General features: G+C 58.8%; 1 protein-coding gene across 5 annotated transcripts in view; it reads left to right on the forward strand.

Moving 5' to 3' along the window:
- The window catches only part of EPN2 (epsin 2), an 80,100-nt gene extending 62,953 nt beyond the window's left edge, over positions 1–17,147 (forward strand). For all 5 annotated transcript variants that reach the window (XM_045984651.1, XM_045984650.1, XM_045984652.1 and 2 more), the window contains 4 exons: positions 10,983–11,156; positions 11,730–11,816; positions 13,569–13,784; positions 15,688–17,147. In XM_045984651.1, coding sequence (XP_045840607.1) covers positions 10,983–11,156; positions 11,730–11,816; positions 13,569–13,784; positions 15,688–15,986 — 776 coding nt within the window. In that variant the 3' untranslated portion in view covers positions 15,987–17,147. The remainder of the gene's footprint in view (positions 1–10,982; positions 11,157–11,729; positions 11,817–13,568; positions 13,785–15,687) is intronic.
- The last annotated feature ends 4,077 nt before the right edge of the window (positions 17,148–21,224 follow it).

Raw genomic sequence — 21,224 nt, forward strand, 5'->3', positions numbered from 1 at the left:
GTTGTTCCCTTTTTGGGCTGAATGATACTCCATTTTATAGACAGACCACATTGTGTTTAACCATTTAACAGCTGATGGACTTCTGGGTTGTTTCCACTTTTTGGCTGCTGTGAATCCAATTCTTTAAAGAGAAGATCAAAACCTCAATTTTTGAAATCTGTTTTTAAATGGTCACAATGAATTTGAAAAATTGAGAACATGGTTGGGGCCGATGGACTATATCTACGGGGGGTCAGCGTGGTTCAGGCACTGCTAGTTTGGCATCTGCTGCTTTCTGCCCAGCCCAGGGCCCTCTCCTTGGTTCTTCTTGGCATTTTAACCAGCGACCTGGGGAGGAGACGGGACGCCAAAGCCCAGAGAGGCCGTTCATTCCTCTGGGGCCACACGGCAAGTCAGGGGCGGCTTCAGTGCTTATCATGCCATCTTGGACCGCAGCAGAAACCTCCTGTGACCAAGCAGGCCCTGGAAAGTCACCTCCGATTCTAGGGTTGAGAGGGAACCAGTGCTGACACGTTAGCTTCTTTGCTTCCTGTATCTTCTGGGCCCTTGCTTGTACGAGTTCAGGTCATACCGTGTCTACAGTTCTACAAGTAGGTAGGAGTATTTCCGTTTGCACTGTGTGATGAGCGTTAGAGGCTCCAGTGGGACAGTCTGGGCTGGGACACTGTCACCCAGCAGCTCAGGGCTGTCCCCAGAGGTGGTGGCGTTCCTGCGCTCCGCTTTCCCAGCTCTGTGGGAGCGTGGGAACCACGCCTTGTCCTCCATCCTTCACAGCAAGACACGCTGTCAGACGTGCCGACAAGTCGCTAGTGAAACCTGCTTGGGTGTGTTTCCTGGGCCACCCCTTTGCCCGGAAACACATTCCTAGAGCCCTGATAGTTGTGCCCTCTGGATGAAAGGAACTCTGTTTGGAAAGCCGCTGTTTGTAGCCAGCCCTGCCACTTCCAGTTCTTTCCAAGTGGCACAGGGGGCCGCGCGGTCAAGCAGGCCTCGGGAGGAAGTGCTGAGGGCTGAGAGGAGGGCGGTGGGCGCCGGCCGGGTCGGCTGGGCACTTGATCTGCTCCAGACGCACAAGCAGCCGCCTGGGGAGACCGGCCGCAGCCTGGTGATTCAGACGGCCTTGGCCGCCGCGGGCCCGCTCGCTGCCCGGGCCGGGACAGAGGCCGGCTTCTGGGGGAAGCAGCAGGTGGTGCTGCTGGTTTCGCAGTGACCCCCGCCCCTCAGTTCTGTGACCCCCCATGTGACCCCCCCGCACATGAATATTCAGATGTGAGGCTTCGGAGGAGCTGGGCCGGCGGGTGAGGGGCCCCGGGACATGTGCTCACTATGAATGGGCCCACAGAGGACGAGGCCGGAAGCCGCTTGATCTCTCTGCCCTGGGTTCCATCCTCCTTTGCTCCATTCACTCGCGCTCGCAACAAGCATTTATTTATTGGGTGTGTGGCGTGGCCCGGGCCCTTTCAAGGACGTGAAGGACAGAGCACAGAAGAGCCTTGCAGCAAAGCTACTGTCCATTCATGGAGGAGGAAGGCAGGGGGCTGGGGGGCCGGGTCCCGCGGCCTCGCTGTCAGCAGGCGTTCACGGCGGGCGGGGGGGCTGTTGTGTTGGCCGCGCTGCCGCCGGCTTTCCCACAGCCCCGCTTAGCTGGGCGGTCAGCCCCCGTGGCAGAGCCCACGGAGCCCACATTACCTGTCTCCCCCAGGTTTGAGGGGAGCGAGGTGCCACGGTGCGGTCTCCCGTGACTCGTGGCCGCCGTGGAGCAGATAGTCAGCACGGTGGCCCGAGCGCACCTAGGTCCCCGCCACCACCCGTGGAAGCCGGCCGAAGCTGCACGAGCCTGCGCTGCTTATCCAGGGTCGTCCGGATAACTGGCCAGGGTTTGAACTGAAGGCATCTTTCCTTCCGCGTCCAGAGTTCCCTGAGCTTGGCGGCGCCGGCGGGCCGGGGCTGCTTTCTGGGCCCTTGCAGGTTTCACGGCTCTCGGCCGCGCTGTGGGTTTTGTTGTTTGAGCAGTTCTCACGGGGAAGCAGGGCCTGTGGGAAGTCACCGGAAGGGTCAGAAGAGGCTCCTGAACAATGTTTGGGTGGCATTGCGCAGCAGGGGGGGCTCTGGGCAGAAGCCTCGCCTGCAAGCCACCATCTTTGGGGACAGCCCCAGCCACTGGGTGACAGTGCCTAGCCCAGCGCGGTGCCGGCTCCGGGAGAAGGCGTGAAGGTGCACGCAGCATCAGCGGCCTCGCAGGTTGCAGCGTTCAGGCGAGTAGAAACTTCCAGAAAGATAGCAGGACTTCGGTTCGACTCTTGCCCATCTCTGTGAGCTTGGGGGAAAGCTGGCGTGTTTGGAGCCCTGTTGTCTGAGAGAGGGTCTGGATGCAGGCCAGAGCTGCCCTTGCACACAGCAAGGCCCGCGTGCAGAGGCCTGGAGGGTAGTGGCCGAGACCCGGGGCTGCCCGGTTTCCCGTGAGCGCCGGGTGCTTACTCGTTACCTTGGTAAGCTCCTGTGTGTTGTTGAACACGCGCGTCAGGCGTCATGCTTGGGAAGACATGGTCCCCCGGTCCACAGGACTGCCTCATCCCGTCCCGCGGTCACCAGCGCGCGGGACCCCCATGCTGACTGCAGTGGATACGTTCTTGTATCTCTTGCAGAGGCTGGACCTGAGCCTGGGCCTGGGGAATGCCGGCCAGCTGTTGTCAGGTAGAGCAGGGTGACTCCGAGGACCTCCCGTCTGGGGGGACAGGGCTGGGCCCCGCTGGCCTGTGTGTCCCGGCTGGCCCTCCGGTGGTGGCCCCCACTTCCGGGAAGCCTTGGCCCGGCACCTGCGTGTGCAGGAGCTCAGCGGCTCTCCCTCGTCCCGGCTGCCCATTCTAGCCACCTGGGGAGCTTCGAAGACTCCAGACGCCCAGGCCCTGCCAGAGTCTGTGTGTGTGAAGGGAGGAGACGGTGTGTTTTCCTGACATCCCTGCAGAGGTTCCGGAGGATGACCACAGCTCAAAGCCGCTTCTCTGCGGCCTCTGAACGGCCTGGTGAGGGACGCGCTGCGCGGTCCGAGGTGTGGGAGCGCTTTGCGCACCGTCGGAGGCCGGCCGGCTCCTGCCTGTGCGTGTGTCTCACGCCCGATGCAGGCGGTTACCTGGAATGGTCCAGAAGACGCGACCACTGAACTCCAGTGTTCACAGTCGCCTCGCTGGAGGGGGTTTGAGCATAGAAAGTGCAAAGTCCCTCCAACCCTGGGGTTCTGTGGTTCCACCAACCCCTCAGGGCTTCCCTTTAGCCTCTGATTAGCTGCTGAGCGTCCTGTGTGTGTGAGGCTCGGTTCTGAGCCCCGGAGCGGGAGCAGAATGGGCCGAGCGGACCCCGCCCTGTTCTTCCAACTCTGCCCTGGCTGGGGGGACAGAGTCCCACAGGAGCAAGAGCAGGGACGCTTCATGAGGGCTCGGGGCTGCTGGGTGGCTGTGGCCCGAGGTCGTGTGGAGGCTGTAGGGTGGCGATCGTGCCTTCTCGCAAACACACACGCACACGCACACGCACACAGACGTGCGCCCAATCCCTCTAGCCCGCAGCGGTTTGGGGAGGCAGTCCATTTAGGAAACCGCCCTGCAGACAGCTTCAGGAGCGACGGGGACCTTAATGTCCTGGCTCAGAGATCATCACCAGGACCCCACCTGCTGCGCCGGGGCCCTCTCCCCTCTGGCCTCAGGTCCTGTAGCCTTGGGGCCTCCCTCGTGTTCCCAGTCCACAGTCCAAGGGATGGGGAGGATTTCTCAGTAGCCCCTCTAGCAGCCGGGGTTTGGGAGGGGGGCGTTGGGAGCGGCAGACTTGGCAGGATGACGTTAGCTCGTGGAAACCCTCCCTTGTTGCCAGAGAAGGTCATTTCCACTCGGACTGGGACTTGGGAGTAAGCGAGGGGGTAATTCTCGCAAGGAGAGTCAGGGTGTCTTTCAGGAGAAGCGGGGAAGGGTGCTGGGAAGTGACCCGGGAGTCCCCTGACGAGGGCGAGGAGGGAAGGACAGTCGCCGTCCCGCAGTGCCAGGTGGTCAGGGCTGCACGGGAATGCGTGGGAGACTCCCAGCCGTGTCCTGGTGCGGGTGGGCTGGCGGGGGCAGGTCGTGAACGGGTCGCCGGCGTCTCCTGACACAGTGCGTTCAGTGCTCGCGGTTGCTGGCGAGCAAAGCTGTGTCAGCGCCCCCGCTCTCGCAGGGAGCCCGAAGCAGCCTGGCCCAGGTCTTCTGTGGACCCGATCCCAGAGCTTCTGCACTGCATCCCAGATGGCTCTGAGCTCACAGCCCGTCTCTTCTCGCACTCCTGCTCTCTCCTGGACGTAGTTTCTACTGTGCTCTTCGCTGTAGTTGATCTGCAGAGCCCAGGCCCCATGAGGCACCATGTGGGGGCAGAGCAACGGCCTGTCCCCGCAGTGTGATTCCAGCCGGGACCAGTGTCTTGCTGGGCCCCCTGTCACGCCCAGCAAAGGTGGGCCTGGGGAGAGCAGTTGCCGTCACTGTGGCTCCGTGTGCGGTTCTGAGAAGACCAGGAGGGAACGGTCACAGCAGCTTCTTGAGGGAGGCAGGTGTTTCTGGAGGCCTCCGGAGCGTTTTGGCTTTGAGGCAACAGCAGCCCCTTGTCCTCACAGGAGCTGACAGGCTTCCATGTCCCGGGGATGGTGGGAATGAACACTGCACGTCAGAATCTGCCTTGGCCCGTGTCCAGCTCCCAGCGTTACTGCGGTTGCAGTGACGAGTCTGGGAAGTAGCAAAGGCAGCCTGTCCTCCCCTTCCCTGCGCCCCCCCACTTGCTGTCAGCCAGAAGTGAAAAGACAGTCAAGGTGGCAGCTGATAGAGGCTGGACGGGCCCGCTCTAAAGGCACTCAGCATCTCAGGGGCCGGAAGAGAGAAAGCCGGCACAGCAGAACGCCTAGCAGAGGGTTCACGTTTCTGAAAGTCAAGGACCGTCCTGCCCACATGTCCGTCCCCGCACACGGCTGCCAGGGGTGCTAAGAGGAACATGCCCGGGAATGGGGCTCTGGGTCCTCCTGCAGGCCTGGGGAGCATCCCTGGTCTTCTACGAGACTGGCAGTCACCGCCCTTCCTACCTGCCCTCTCTGAGCCTCGCAGCTCAGCCACATTGTCCCAGGTGCTACCCTCCCACCTGCAGGGGGAGGGGCCCGCCTTGCCCCGCTGGGGGTCACAGCCCAGGGAGACTCTGAGGCACTCGAGTGCTCTGAAAGAAGGCTCGGTTCCAGGAGTTAGTGAAGGCAAGAAGAGGGGGAAAGATGGGACCTCGGGGCCCAGAGGCCGCAGGCAGTAGACGTGCCCTTTGGTGCGTCTGGGAGCGGTGGGGAGGTCAGTGTGGCTGGGGAAGCAGAGGCAGAACGAGGACATCTAACACATTCTCTTTGGGGTTCCAGAGAGTTTAGGTTTGAAAAAAGAGTGATTGAGGGGTTTTAGCTTTGTAGCAAGGCGCTACTTCTCAGATCCAGAAAGCCTAGTGAATCGTAACCAGGATATAATAAAAGAATTCCCCACATGCTAAACCCACAGGGGGCGGACATTCCCTGAAGCCCATGGGTTGAGATCTTCAGGGGACTGGAAGAAAAACCATCTCCTTGGATTCCCTTCCTAGTGAAATCCTCTTTCTTCCAAGAACGATGGTAAAATGCATTTTAAATCTTGAAACACCAACAAAACAACCGTGACCCTCCAGAATTGTATATTTGGTGAAGGTGTTCCTTAAGAAGGAAGGTAAAACACAACATTTCCAGGTAACAGAAATGTTCCCAGCTTCTTATTGAGTCTTGGGGGTTCTGGTTATCCTGGCTTCAGCCAGGAGGTGACCGGGAACCCACTCAGGGTCGCCTCAGTAAGCAAGAGATGCTTGTAGTGCCTGGTCACTTAAGAAATGACGGGGGGGGGGGGGGTGCCTGGGTGGCTCAGTGGGTCAAAGCCTCTGCCTTTGGCTCAGGTCATGATCTCAAGGTCCTGGAATCGAGCCCCACATCGGGCTCTCTGCTCGCTGGGGAGTCTGCTTTCCTCTCTCTCTCTCTGCCTGCCTCTGCCTGCTTGTGATCTCTCTCTGTCAAATAAATAAAATCTTAAAAAAAAAAAAAAAAACGACAGGGGTTTCGGGAATTCTGTGCCAGGAGTGACAGGGGTTTCGGGAATTCTGTGCCAGGAGTGGGGGTGCGCAGACCGGTATGTATGTTTCATAGTATTTCACCAGAAGTAGTGAGAATGTGACAGTTTGGGCAGCACGGGTCATGAGGTCGTGGATTTGTTGTTTCCACGACGGGAGCACACACGTTGCGAACACCGGCAAGAACTTGGTCGTGGGCTGGGCGCGACGGCCGGCAGCCTCAACCCAGTGCTGGAAATTGGGAGCACCCAGAGCACAGTTTCGGAGCGTAACACCCTCGACAACAGAAAGAAAACTAGAAAAACTCCATACACTTGACACTTGAAAAACACTCCTGAAATCCTGAGTCAAGAAGAAATGATAACGCGAACCAGAAACACTGAGAACCAAAAGTAGTAAGGTAAATAGTCTTGTTTCGGAATCCGTGGGGCGCCTGAACGACAGTGTGAGGGTAAGTGACAGCTTTTCGGCGTTTGCGTTCGTAGCATTCTAAAATGCCTGCCACCCAAATAAAGTGGAAGAAATAAAATACGGATAGGAACAGAAATCCATGCATTAGAACAGACACACGGTCATATCCACAAAGATAGATGTTGGTAATTCGAAAGCGTAATAAAACAGACAAATTCCCTGGCAAGATTAATTTAAAAAAAAAATAAAGAGGGGACGCCTGGGTGGTTCAGTCGGTTAAGCGTCTGACTCTTGATCTCAGCTCAAGTCTCGATTTCTGGGTTTGAGTTAAAGCCCCACACTGGGCATGGAGCCTTCCTAAAATAATAAGAGGAAAGGCACAGACACTATGAGGAGTGAACCACGGGAACATAACTGCCAAGAATTCCCATGGAGTGAGAGACTGTTTGATCAACTCTGTTCTTACAAAACCTGCAAACTTAAAGAGGATAAATTTAGAAGGAAAACTTAGCAGAGCTGGCCAAAGAACAATAGAAAAACCCCAAGATAGGGATCGTGCTATAATCATTAAAGGCATTGAGTCAGGGCTTAAAAATCCTCCCCACCCAGCGATCCACCCAGAGGGCTTTACCTGGCAAATTCTAACACATTCAAGAAACAATTCCACCTTTATACAGACTCCTTCAGAGGGTAGGAAAGTGGGGAGTGTCCCTCCTGGTTTTATGAGCCGAGCATCACCTTACCACCAAAACCAGACAGGACGTACTGTGTGAGAACAGACCTGCCAGGCCACCCCTAGCTACGAGTACAGACGCAAAAAAGAAAGACACAATTGCAAATCCAAACTGAAAAATATACAGACAATACAGTACATGATGAGAAGCTTCGTTCACAGGAAGCAGGTCCTTAGAAGACCTGTTCATGCACCTCATCACAGACCGAAAGAGAAAAATCGTGCTGTCATCTTAATAGGGCCAGAAACCGCTTGGCAGAATTCAGCCGTTCATGGCAAAAGTCTTAGCGAACTTGGAGTGATGAGGATTTTCCATGACCTGATAAAGGGCTTCCAGAAGGAAGAAAGCCTGCAAGGGGTAAATTCAACTGTTTTAATTTAAATTGTTGAAAATGGATCCTGAAGAGCGAGACAGAGACTCTGACTTTGCGCATTCCTGCTTTACGTTGGACTGGTGGCCCCAGCCAGCACAGTGAAGCGGGAGAAGGAAAGAAAAAGTGTAAGGACTGGGCAAAATTGGGCCATCATCATTTGCAAGTGATATCATCGTATACATAGACTATCCAAAAACTTCTCACATAACTCTTATTAGAATTAGGTATTAGAATTCTAAAAAATGATTTGCATTAATTTTAATTAGTAGGTGAGCATTTAATAAGATTGCAGGCTGTAAGAATCGGTGTATAAAATTAATTTTTTTCTGTATACAATAAATGAATAAAAATGAAAATTTAAAAATATACCAGTCCTGGGGCGCCTGTGGCTCAGTCAGTGGTTAACCATCTGCCTTCGGCTCAGGTCATGATCCCAGGCACCTGGGATCAAGCTCTACATCAGGCTCCCTGCTCAGCCAGGAGCCTGCTGCTTCTCCCTCTGCTGCTCCCCCTTCTCTTCCGCTTGCTCTCTGAGATAAAACCTTTAAAAAAAAAATATGTATACATATATATATATAAATATATTCCTTAGAAGTAGGTATTACAGAAGTTGTACAAATGAATCCCTTATGGAAATAAAATATTAAAATAAGATTTTCACTGAAATCTTTCACTTCGGATCATTCATTTAAAGAAGGACTTAAGTGAAAGGAGGGATGTCCTGTGACTTTGGTTTTTCGTAACAAAACTTACTTCAAACTGATCTGAGAGTCAGTGCAATTCTGACCAAAATACCAGCAAAGCTTTTGTTTTTTTAATTTAATCTAAAAACTTTTAAAGATTTAATTTATCTGTTTGACAGAAAGAGCAGCAGCAGGCGGAAGGAGAAAGAGAAGCAGGCTCCATGCTCACCAGGGAGCCCAACGTGGGGCTCGATCCCAGGACCCTGGGATCATGACCTGAGCGGGAGGCAGGTGCTTAACCCCACTGAGCCACCCAGGCTCCTGCCCCCTGCCCCAAGGTTTTCTTTCTTTATTTTCTTTTTCATTTTTTTTTCACTTGACATGATTTTAAAATTATGGAAGAGGAAAGGGCTGGAAATAGCCACAATATGCCCGAAGAACAAGATCGAGGTATCAGGTACCAGATGGCCGTTTTTATTATGATAAGAACATCCGTGAGGATCATCCAGAAAGCACAGGGGTGGAAGCAGAGGGGTCAGTGGATCCGAGGGGAGAGCCCAGGAATGAATCTGTGGAGCCAGGACCTGGAGGCGGCAGTGTGTGCAGGTCAGTGGGAAGGAGTGGTAGGACGCCTCAGGGTAGGAAAGCATGAGATCGAATCGGTATTTTGTGCCGTGTGCAAAAATCACTGATAATGGAGCAAATACATGCATGTGCGAGGCAAACTGTAGATCCGTTCGCTGTTGCTGTAGAGGAAGATGGTTGAGGTGTAGGGAAACCTTTCCTAAAGGTCGGGTAAAGCACAGCTTACAAAGGAAAATACTGATAGGTTGCACCCCGCTCAATTTCAGATAATGTCTGCTCATCAAAAGCTGCTTTATTTAATTAAAAAAAATTTTTTTTAATTTGTAAAAGATTTTATTTATCCGTTCGTCCCAGAGAGAGAGCGCGCGCGCGAGCGAGCAGGAGGGAGAGCTCAAGCAGGGGGAGGGGCGGAGGGGGAAGCAGACTCCCCCCCCCCCGCCCCGAGCAAGGAGCCCAATGTGGGACTCGATCCCAGGACTCTGGGATCATGACCCGAGCCAAAGGCAGCGGCTTAACCGACTGAGCCACCCAGGCGTCCCCAAAATCTACTTTAAGGAGAGAAGAGAAAAGCCACAAATTGGGATGTAGTTTCTTTGCTTTTGTAACCCAAGTAAAACCCTATTCTCACCTATTGGTGAGAACTCTCAAATCAAGAAGAGAAAGATAAACACCCAAAGGAAGGCAGAGAAAGATTGGGACAGGTGCGGGAATCACACAAGACCCGCAAACAAAAGACAAGAGGCACGGCCTCATTAAGGAACAGTGAAATGCAAATGAGAACAGCCAGGTGACCTTGCAGGCCCGCCAGATCAGAAAGTGAGCAGGAAGCCTTACTGAGGTGAGGGGCCCGTTGCTGGAGCACCAGGACAGCATAAGGCAGGACCGCGCCGAGACCACGCTGGGGTCACCCGGCAGAGGGAAGAAGCTAAGAGCCGAGGACCTCACTGGTACGAGTGCACAGGGCAGGAGAAGAAAGGACAGCGCCACCAAAGCCAGACCAAGCCGGTACCTTCAGCAGACTGGCCCGCTGTGGTTCCTCCCCGACCCTCGCTAGGCTGGAAGGTTCTAGAGCAGGAAAAGGGAACAGGTTTCAGCTGCAGGTCAACACAGCTGAAATCTCCCGTATCAAGTGCGCTGTGAGCAAAGCCGGTCACACAGAACGTGTGCCGCGTTTCCGTGTGTGTCGAGTGAAAAAAGTGGCACGGCTGGTCGGTTGTGTCTCAAGGTACCTCTGCAGGGCGGAGCCAGAGGAAGGATCAAGGGGACGGCTAACGCAAAGGAAAGATTGGGCTGACAGGTGTCCTGGAGGGGGGAGGCCCTTCTGCTTCTTGAAAGGCAGCGGTGACCTTTAAACACTGGCTGTGACCGTCCTCAAAGAAGGGCAAGGCAGACTTGGGGCGCGTTCGCACTTAGCCTGAGTAAGTCCCGCGTCTACACGTGACAGATGAAAGGTCCGCACAGCTGGGTGGACGCCGCCGTTAGGTGTGTTCACATGTCCCTGTTTTACTCTCTTTAAAAAGGCCAGTCGTGACCCCGTAAACTGGTCGGTCACTCACCGGCTGAAAACACGGGCTATGCACACGGGCACTTGTTGACTGTTCCCTCACATGGTCCTCATCTGTTTTATTCGCCCTCTATCGAAAGCAGAAACCACTCAAAGCAGGGGGGGGCGCACGGGGTGCATCCGGGGCCCGCGGCTGCAGCGGCGGCTGCCTGCGCGGGGCTCGCTCTGCGGAGGAGGCGGGTGGACTCCGGGGAGGCGGACTTGAACGTGGCTCGCAGCTCTGTGCGAGACCACGCGTGGCAGCCACTTGGGAGAGTGTGCCGTCTGGTGCCTTCCCAGTAGTCCGGGCCCAGCGCAGCCCCCCAGGGTGGGAACCCCCACGGCTGTCAGCCCCGGCCTTCGGCTCAGTCCAGCTTCGCAGGCCTGGGACAGCAGCCTCGGGCAGCTGCCGGTCCTGACAACGGGCAGGCCCGGATGTGGCTCACGCGGCCCGTACCCTTTCCTTCCTCACCCCAGCTGCCCAGAACGTTCTGAGGACGCGGCTGAGCCTACTCTGCCTTCCACAGGTGCCAAGCCAGCTGCCTCTGTTGACCCGTGGGGTGTGCCCGCTGGCGCCAGCACACACTCCGGCCCGAAGGGCTCGGACCCCTGGGCGGCCCCGCAGCAGCCTGCCCCCAGGGCCGGGAAGACCGCGGACGCCTGGGCTGCAGCCTCGGCCACTAAGCCCGTCTCGTCCTCTGGTGAGACCTCGCTCTGCACAGGCTCTGTGAGCCCCTGTGGGCACACTGCTGTCCCCCGTCCTGGCTCCTCGGCACGGGACCTGTGGTGGCCTGCCCTTGCTACCTTGTCCCTGCGGCCTTTGTCCCCAGCCTCCCCCACGACCACCAGTACCACTGCCCACTGTGAAGGGTGAGCCCACGGGCCCTCGGGGCCCCTGAACCGCCATCCAGAGGGATTTCCCAAGGGGGCCTGGGCAGGCTGCGCTCTAGGCACTCCTTCCAGTAGCTTCCTACGGGGGCTGTCCACGTCTCCAAACCCGGCTCAGAAGTCTCTCCCCCGCAGGAGCCCCTCCTTCAGTTTGGGGTGGGGCTGGTGGGCGCAGAGGCAGGCAGACGCCCCCACGCCGCGTTGTGGGAGGCCAGGATCCTTGGCTCGCCCCCGCCCAGGCCAGCCGGTGACCCCAAGCTGCCCTCTGGCTCTCAGCTCTCCCCCGGGAGCGGGGGTAGCGATCCCTCTCCCTGCCCTAGGTTGTGGACTGGGAAGCAGAGTCCTGGGAAACCACACCGCAGTCACCAGCCCCTTGTGTTCCCCAGGGGCCTTTGATCTCTTCAGTAATCTGAATGGTACCATTAAAGACGACTTTTCTGACTTTGACAACCTCCGGGCTTCAAAAAAAACAGGTACGTGAAGTTGGTGCTTGTTTCTATAACGTTCTGTGCAATTGACCAGTCCAGTTCTGGCAGAAATAATCGGCTTTCAGAACCTCCCGACTTCGCGCGTTTTCTCTGTCTTGATCTTGGGAGCTGTAAGTGCTGGTTGCAGGAATTCTCACATCAGCAGTGTGCGATGTCATGCCGTTGAGATTTTCCCTCTCCTGCTCTGGGGCCCGTGCTTCCGGTCTCATTCACCTCTGGGGCTCGGCCCCAGCCCTGGGCCCCTCGCGGTTGCCTGCACGGGCGCCCCTGCCCTGGCCACAGACGCCCCTGCCCCGGCTGCTCCAGCCCAGCCTGGGCCCCCGCCGCCGCGTCTCGACCGCTGCCTCCTTATGCCTTCGTCTTCCCAACTTCCCTCTCCCCACGGTGCCCTTTTCCAGACAGCGCCTGCTCTGGGCCTGGACAGGGCGGCTCTGCCCCTACTGATCACTCCAGGTTGTGGCTCCCACCCAGTCCCGGTCAGAGCCCCAGCCCAGTGCCTCTGGGCTGCAGGGTATCAGGGTGGGGGACAGAGTCCAGACCGGGGGAGGGGGCCGGGGACAGAGCCAGGCTGCCTCTGTCCACCTCCGGGCCACATCTCCCAGCCACAGGGAGCAGCTTCTCTGCTTCCCCTTGTGCCCCCGCCACAATCTCCATCTGCCCCTGCACCCCTCACCTCCCTCTCACCTCCCCCCGCTGTGTCCCCCAGCGGCAGCCGCAGGCCCAGCTGGTCTCCCCTCTGAGGTCCGAGCGGCCCGGTACCCCTGACCGCCGCTTGTCCCCTAATGTGCTGCTTCTTGGGGTCTTTCTTGCTGCATTAAACAAAATTCTGGGGTGTCTGGGTGGCTCCGTGGGTTAAGCGTCTGCCTTCGGCTCAGGGCATGATCTCGGGGTCCTGGGATCGAGCCCCGCATCGGGCTCTCTGCTCCGCGGGGAGCCTGCTTTCCCCCCTCTCTCTACCTGCTGCTCTGCCTGCTTGTGATCTCTGCCTGTGAAATAAATAAATACAATCTTTAAAAAACAAACCCAAACCCCAAGAAACGGATTCCACGCGTCTCTACTGCAGGCCCAGTGCAGCCTCGCGGTCCTTGCCGACCCGGGTACAGCGCAGCGAGAAGGCAGCGCGGCCCTGTGACATGCACGGTCCTTCTCACCCCCGACTCTAGAGCTGTTTCCACTGTAGGAAATTTGGAAAAGTGTACGGAAGAAGACGGAACTCCTCTGAAAACCGCCCTCCCCCGCCGCTGTGTTGCCTTCCAGCGCTTTTTCTGAGCTCTGCTGACGCGGTCTCTGCTTTTCTGCTCTCTCAAGAAATTCATGATCATTGTAGAAAATTGATGGTGAAAACACACGACATACGTCTTCTGCACGCGCCCGGCCCGCAGCCCCAGATACCATCCCGATATTTCTGGGGGACCAGGCCGTACGCACTTTGGCCAACTGCTGCTCTTCCCGTGACGCGATCCGGCCCTCTTTCCCCGTCACTAGGCCTCCTGTCCCTGCGCTCTGGGCTTGTGTACACGAACAGGGGTTCTGTACACTGCCCTGCGGCTGACTGTCCCCGGCCGGGTCTGTTGGAAACAACACTGCCGTGGACATCCCCGTCTTCTGCGTGGCGATACCGGTGTCCCCCAGTGTGTGTCTTCACGCGGGACGCTGCTGGGGGTGGCAGGGTTGGATGCGGGTCTCGGGGCCGCGCCCTCTGGCCTCACCGTGCCCCTGTGTGTTCTTGTCTTGTAGCCGAGGCGCTGGCCTCGCCGCCGTCCCAGAACAACGGAACCACAAGCCCAGACCCCTTCGAGTGCCAGCCCCTGACCTCCACCTCGAGCAAGCCCAGCAGCGCCCGGAAAACACCCGAGTCCTTCCTGGGCCCCAATGCGGCCCTGGTCAACCTGGACTCGCTGGTGACCAGGCCAGCCCCACCGGCCCAGTCCCTCAACCCTTTCCTGGCACCAGGTATGCTCACTTCCTGGGGCTCCCTCTGCTGTCCCCCCTCCTGACCGTGGGTTTGGGGCTAGCCTCGGGCCTCAACCTCTCCTCCGCCTCTTGCCTCGCCTCTCGGGGATCTTCCTGCCTGACCCAGGAGGTGTGCCCGGACTTCCTGGGCCTCTCCAGGGCCTGGGGGCCGGCGGGGAGGGGCATGAAAGCTGATGTGTGGTTGGGGGGATGGGTGGGAAACAGCCCCTCCTCACCGTGGAGACCACTGAGCAGAAGCTGCCCCAGACTTCGTGCCCTTGGCCCGGGAGACCCTCCAGCGAGCACCACTTCTCGGTCAGCTGGGGGAGGGCAGCGGCGGGCAGAGGAAGAGCTGGGGTTTGCTGCCCAACATTCCCCTTTCGGGGGGCCCTTTGCAAGGGGCCCACAGACCCTCACGTTAGCCATTTGAGGTGCCGGAGTCTGTCTGGGGCTGGGAGCCCAACCTCTGTATCTATCCTCCCTGCCGTTAGGGTCTGTCGAAATGCCCATTCTCCTCCTCAATGGCTCTGTGGGCTGCAAGACAAGCCCCCTGCCCTGGCTTTAGAGTCCGGGGCCGCTGGGGCCGTGGGCTCAGACCACCCGCTGCCCCGAGCTCCTCATGCCTGCGCGCTCTGCTCCCCCTGCCCAGAGCGCCCTCTGGCCTCTTTTCCAGTGGGGGGGTCACAGTCACCCTCAGCACCCAGCCCAGACCGCCGTCTCCCCGTCGGGAGTGCCCCCCGCCCCGATTCCCTGATTGTCTGGCAAGGCCGTGGGCTCCCCAGTGTGTCTCATTCGGGGCGTTAAGTCCGAGAGCCTCCCTCAGACCGCAGAATCTGCCGCCCGGGCCCGCGGCCCCTCGGAGGACCCTGCAGAGATGGGCCCCGAGTCTTAGAAGCGCTGAGGGTGGGGACTAGCCAGAAGTGGGATACGGAGCTCGTGGGTCCTGCCCAGCCCCGTGGTCCTGAGCGGGGCGAGGACATGGTTGCCCCTCACTCCCTGGGTGGAGCCGAATCTGAACCCTGTGTCCCAGCCGGGCTGGCTCGCCTGCCTGGGGCCCTGCCATCCCGTCGCAGGGGGGCTCCTGGCACCTCCGGGTTGGCTCAGCTCTGGCGGGGCTGCTCTGCAGCGTTAGGAGCGGCGCTGGTGCGGGAACGCTGGCTGTGCCCTCAGCGGGGCCTGCCTCCCCCCAGGGCGGGCTGGAGATCGGGCAGCATCTCCTGGGGGAGTCTGGGGTGCTCCTCGGCGGGCAGCCTGTGTGCTCAAGGGCTCGGCTGCTTGGAGGCTCCGTGCTGGTGGCACTTGGGGGCCTTGGGAGAGCGCCAACAGACGTTTTTGCTAAAAGCTGGGGGAGAAAGCCTTGACAATGTATGGTCCTTTCTGGAAACGCTGGATAAGACATTGCTGCCTCCACTTAGGGACTGCAGGGCTTCTCAGAGCCTTAGTCCTGCCTGCCCTCAGGTCCCAGGGTCCAGGGTGGAGACTGGCACTCTCTGGCCGCACGCTGAGGATCCCCGCTCCCCGACGGTGCCCCTTTCCCGGACACCTGGGATCGCAGAGCTTGACAGACAGATTGGGGGGGGGGGCAGCTGTTTGTTGCTGAGGGAGACCTGGGGGGCCAGCTCTGAGTAGGCGCGTTCCTGGCACTGCCTCAGTCAGGCTTGGTGACTCCGGAGGAGCCACTCGGCTTCGAACAGCCTTGGTCTCCTCGACCAGGTGCTGGGGACGCAGGCAGGGCCACGGGTGCCGCGCGTTGGCTGGAGGCCGGGGCTCTGCAGAGCAGCAGGCACCACGGAGCACCCCGCCCCCCAGAGGTGCGCACGTGCTCCTGGTCGCCCCCATCTCCCGCCTTTGGACTTGGGGGTGGGTCTGCTCTGACTCAGCCACTGCCCCACCTCTCTCCCAGGTGCAGCCGCCGCCTCGGCCCCTGCCAACCCCTTCCAGGTGAACCAGCCGCAGCCGCTGACGCTGAACCAGCTGCGGGGGAGCCCCGTCCTGGGGACCAGCACATCCTTTGGGCCTAGCCCAGGTGTGGAGCCCATGGCTGTGGCCCCCGTGACCTCCACGGCCCCACACCCGGCTCTGGGGGCTGGCGGGTCCCCCCTGACGCCCCTGGGCCCCGCCGCGATGCACATGGTGGGCAGCGCGGGCCTTCCCCCCTCGGCAGCCCCGGCCTCCGGCACAACCAACCCTTTCCTCCTCTAGTGCCCGGGCCGGGGCCCCACCACAGAGCGCGTGCCCAGAGCCTCCGTGCCTGAGGACGCCGAGCAGGGACTCGATGGTGGAGTGGTGTCCGAGAGTGGGGGTGTGGGTGTTGGGCTTCCCAGTTCCGGCCTCCTGACAGAAGGGTTGTCTGCACAGCCCCGACCCTCCGACTCAAGCGGCGGCAGGCCTGCTAGACGTCACACGTGGGTCTCCTCGCCTGCCGAGGCTGCCCACCCGCCGGCCGCCAGCCCGCTGCCCGCGGGAGGGGCCCAGCCCAGTGGCCTCCCCACTGCCTCCGGAGCGCCGAGGTCCTGGTCCTGGAGACCGGCTGGCTCTCCGGGGCCCGGGACGGGGGGGCGGGAGTCGTCAGCGTTGACCTCACCCTGAGCCTCAGCCTGAGGGCCTCTGGTTCGCTGCCTGGCCAGGGTCTAGGAACGGCCACCGCTGTGTCCTTGTGACCGCCCCCCCCCCCCCAGCCCCAGCGACACCCCAGGCGGTCCCAGGTGTGGATGGAATGAAGCACCGGCTCCGTGAGACGCTGACCTTCCGGGGAAGTGGTTGTGCATATTTGATTTTTCTTGGACTCGTGTGTGAGTTCAAAGCAAACCCCGCCACCGCGGAACAACTCTTAAATCGAATCCACTAGAGCGAGCTTTAAACTAATCTGAGCGCAACCCTGCCACGTGGCTCTGTGCTTGTACACGTTTGCACATGATTTGTTTAGTACAGTTTCATATTTGAGTTTGCAGAATTACCTAATAGTCTTTTTTTGGCTAATATTTTTATAACGTGGTTCTTATTTAACTGTCTAGTTTTGATAGAATTTACCAGGTCTGGCTGAATTAAGATATTGGCACGTGTCATGTGAGTGGTTTAGACCCTCTTATTTATGGTTTTAACTCTAAGAAAATTTAAATAGGAAGCAAAAAAAAAATGCCTTATGAAAAAAAAAACTAAAGCAAATTCTTTATAGGGAAAAATACGGGAATTTGATTACACAGAAAAGATGATGTTTATTAAAAAAAAAAAACAAAAAAACAACAACAGCAACAACAACAAAAACCCAGCCTCCAGTTGCCTTTTCCTTTCTTTTACTCCCTTTTTTGGTGACTTACCCAGCAGACTGACCCGCAGCCTTCTGGGCTGGATCCTGAGAAAGGGTTTGTTTTTCTTACTGGTACACCAACATCAAGTGAAAGGGAAAAAAGTCTGATGGATGGACGTGACTCACCAGTTTTTATCTCCTAATTCCCTTTTATAACTGAAGGCATGCACAGATCGACAAGGACTTCGTTTCCAGTGCAACTGGGAAACGGAAGAGGCATCTTGAGCCTTGTGTGTCTGTGATCCTCTCTGTCTTAATCCGCACTCAGGGTAGGGGTGGGGAGACGACGGGCGTCTTCAGGGCCCACGGCTCCCCGGGGCCGGCCTCCTGCTAACTCCAGACACACACTGCAGACTTAAAATTCTCATCATCTCTTGTTTCGGAGAGGAGGAAAAAAAACAGTCATTCTCACATGGATTTTTAACAAACATGCACTAATATTACCTCCCTTTCCCAACTCCCTCCTTTCCTCCCCCCACCCGCCACTAGAAGAAAAGTATGAATTCATGAAAGAGAGCAGAAAAGACGTGCTTCTCCCCAGGGAAGGAAGCCCCCCCTGACCCGACACACACACCCAACCTGCCTCCGGTCAGGTCACCTTGCCTGTGGGCGCTGCAGTCTTGCTTTCCACTGTGGACTTCACCCCAACTCCAAGGGCAGCTGACGCCCTGGTGTTCCTCCGCTCCCCGTCGCCTGTTCTGGGAGGAGGTCGGACCCTGAGCAGGGCACAGGCCTGGAGAGGAGCAGGCGGAGTCCGAACAGCCTTTTCTGGCCTCTCCTGTTTCCTCATTTTAAAAGCTCACCCATGCCGCTCCCCAAGGCTGTCCCCCGGCCCGAGGAGCCACCCCCAGAGCTCCTGACCGGCCAAGCCTCCACCAGAGCCGGAGAGCTGGGGCCGGACCACGGCCTGGGGCCCGCTCTGGCCTCCTCCGACCTGGGGGAGCGTGGGGACAGGGTGGGGCCCAGCCGGTGGCTCCCCCCGGGAGGTGCTTTCACTCACATGGTGCGAGCCCGGACCCCTTCACAGGCCAGTAGCCCAGACCTGACTACTGCGTCGGTGACTCTTTTTGTAAACAGTCAAGAGCCCTTCCTGACTTGACTTCGAGGCCCCAGCATTCCAGCCACTGGGCCACCGAGGCCCCACGAGACCCACTGCGGCCCCTCCCCCTTCCCCTCCCACCCGGGCACAGGCCTGTCCCAGGCACCTTGTCCCTGTTGCCTGCTGCACTGATCATGAAGCCGCCGGCCACTGCCACGCGTGTGACGCACGTGCCGTCGTGCTCCCTCCCGATGGGCACCGGGGCAGGGGCGCTGCCCAGCCGTTGTCTCAGTCCCGGGGCCGGTGGCTGGTTTTGAACGTGTGTTGACTATTGATACTTATTTACTGTACAAATATAATTTATCATTTGTATCATGATGCGGTTTCTGGCTGTGTCCTTCCTTGCCCCCGTCTCTGTCTCCCACCGGAGACGGGTGGGCAGGGGCCGGTCCTCGTGCCCGTGTGAGCCTCTGTGGTCAGCGGAGGAGGCTGGCTGGGAGGCAGCCCTCGGGGCACCACGACAGGTGGTCGGCAAGGCAAGGGCCTTGGTGGGTGAGTGGGTGCCCCTCCCCACCAGCAGACTCGGGGTCCTGTGATCAGAGGCAGCACACAGCAGAAGGACAGAAGCTCCTTTCTTTCCAGACAGGGATGGCAGAGGTGTTTGGACCGCGGGGGGATGGATGGACGGTAGAGGCCAGCACGGGGTGGGGAGGGAGGCCTGGGGCGGCCTTGCGGCTTCCCACTTGAGAGCGCTCCCAGCTCTGGCCTCTGGGGCCGCCCTGGCCACCTGGTGGCCACTCAGGGAGCAGGACTCAACAGGGGGCCTGGGGAGGGTTTGCCCGAGTCGGGAGCAGTGGGGCCTGCCACTCCCCAGACAGGAGACGGGGCCTGTGTCCCGGGACCCTAGGCGACGCTGCCCTGTCAGTCGACGCTCACAGTCTGCTGCCGTGTGGACCAGCCCTGCTCCTGTGGGCAGGGAACGAGTGAGCCGAGAGAGAAGTGATCTCGTAGCGGGCCAGGGCGGGCAGAGACTTTGACCGCCTCCCTCACCAGCACCGGCTCCGGGGGCGGCCACCGGGAGCAGGGATTGGCGGAAATGCAGGCCTCCTTGGTGCCCCGGGGGACGGGAAGTGGAATAGGGTCACACACAGCTGGTCTCTGCCACAGCTGGCCTTCTGGTCACCAAATACTGATTTCATTCCCCTCCACGTGAAGCATATCCTTATCCCCAAGGGAGGTGTTCTCGGGTCACTTAGAGGATCACAGGAGATCACACGTGGCGGTCTTGGGCGACAGTGTTGGGGGATAGTCGTCACACGGCGGCAGGTAACAGGCACATAAAATTCTTCCTCACTGCCTTGCCCCGTGCTTTTTTCAGCTGCCTGGTCGCTCCTGTTGGGGCCGTTGGGGATATGGTAGGAGCGAGCGTAACTCCTGAGATCTGATGCTAACCAGGTGGCAGAGTCGCTTGGCCCCATGAGAAGTTTGTTCTAGGACTGGAGCGCTCGAGGCATCTTTCCTTCTCATCTCTTCCCATTTGCCTTCTGGACCCAGCAGTCTCCTTTCCCAACCTTTCGAGGCCCCCAAAGTTTTGGATTCTCTATTTCTGTCATTTGGCCTTGCAAACGGGCCTTTTCTTGCCTGAGCTCACTGCCTTCCCATGCTGGCTTTCCAAACGCAGCCCGCAGCGGCCAACCCGCCCCATCCCTGCCCGCCCCTGGCGCTGGCCCACCGGGCACCGAACCTGCCTCCCACGTTGTTGGCACAAGTCTTACCTAGTTCTGTGCTCGCATAACGGAGCTCTCCTGCCTTCCAGCCTTTTCTCTGTGCTCTGCCTGCCTGTCGCCCAGCTGCGGAGCCGATACCACATTCACTTGGTTTGGGTTTGGGTGATGCAGAAACCCACCCCGGAGTCCAATGTCCGTATCAGACCGGAACGCTCTGCGGAACCCGCCCCCGAACTCTGGCAGAACGCGGTAAAAGTAGCTCCTGCCCACTGGAGACATTCCTGGCTGTTCCTGCCGTGTTCCGTCTCCAGGACGTGCTCTCCAGGGTGCCATGGGCAAGGACGGAAGGATCGACCTGGGGAGCTTTCGGCCAGACCTCTCCGTGCCGGACAGCCTTTCAACCCACCTTTCTTTGGCCAGAGCTACTGCCAGAGACCCACCTGGATGCCAGGGGAATGGAGTCTTGTGAGCATGAGCGGACAGAACGGACGGTGGCGGATGAACTTGGGGCCGCCCACCTTGACTCTTCTTCAGGTGGATGGTCCCAGGTCTCCACCCTGGCCCCCGCTTCCCACGCAGAGTGCCCGCAGCCTCCCAAGTTTCTGACTGGGACAGGCGTGAGGTGGCTTCCTGCGGCGGCGGTAGCCTTCTAGACCCTGACCCGGCGTCGGGCACGTACTGGCCGAAACTCGGTGTGTAGTACGCTTGAGCTCTGTGCGTTTCAGTCCACATCGGTGGTCCCGCGAGAGACACAGATGACGCCCACAAACGAACACGGAGTCCAGTCACGGGCACGCACGCTGCAACGTACTGTGTCTGTGATTTCTTTGGAAATGCACGAAAACCAGGCTGGAGGGAAGGAGGGATGAGAACACACGCGTGGGAAGGTGGCGGACCGCGCCACCGCGCGGCGGCACGGAACGAGGAGGGGGTGGGACCACTCCATCAGAGGTGCGGGGGACGGGTTTCTGGGCGGCGGCGGGAGCTGGCCGACGGGCACGGCATGGGCAAGGGTGGGGGCGGGGCAGGGGCAGGGGGTGCTCAGCCTCTCAGAGCTGCAGGGGAGAGAGGAGGGAGCCCAGGTGTGGTGGAGGCCAACTGCTTGATCCTGCCAGGTGGGAAGCCCTTGATGGACGGTGCGGGGGGGAGTGGGAGCAGCTCGAAGGCATGGGGTCTCCCAGGACCTCAGGTGGGACCACGGCATCTCTGGGGGGCCGGACATGGTGGTGGAACAGAGGAAGCTCCTGGATTTTATTTTTTTTTAAAGATTTTATTTATTTGACAGATCACAAGTAGGCAGAGAGGCAGGCAGAGAGGGAGGAGGAAGCAGGCTCCCTGCGGAGCAGAGAGCCCGATGCGGGGCTCGA

Source organism: Meles meles, chromosome 18 (genome assembly GCF_922984935.1).
Source record: "Meles meles chromosome 18, mMelMel3.1 paternal haplotype, whole genome shotgun sequence".
Lineage (NCBI taxonomy): Eukaryota > Metazoa > Chordata > Mammalia > Carnivora > Mustelidae > Meles > Meles meles.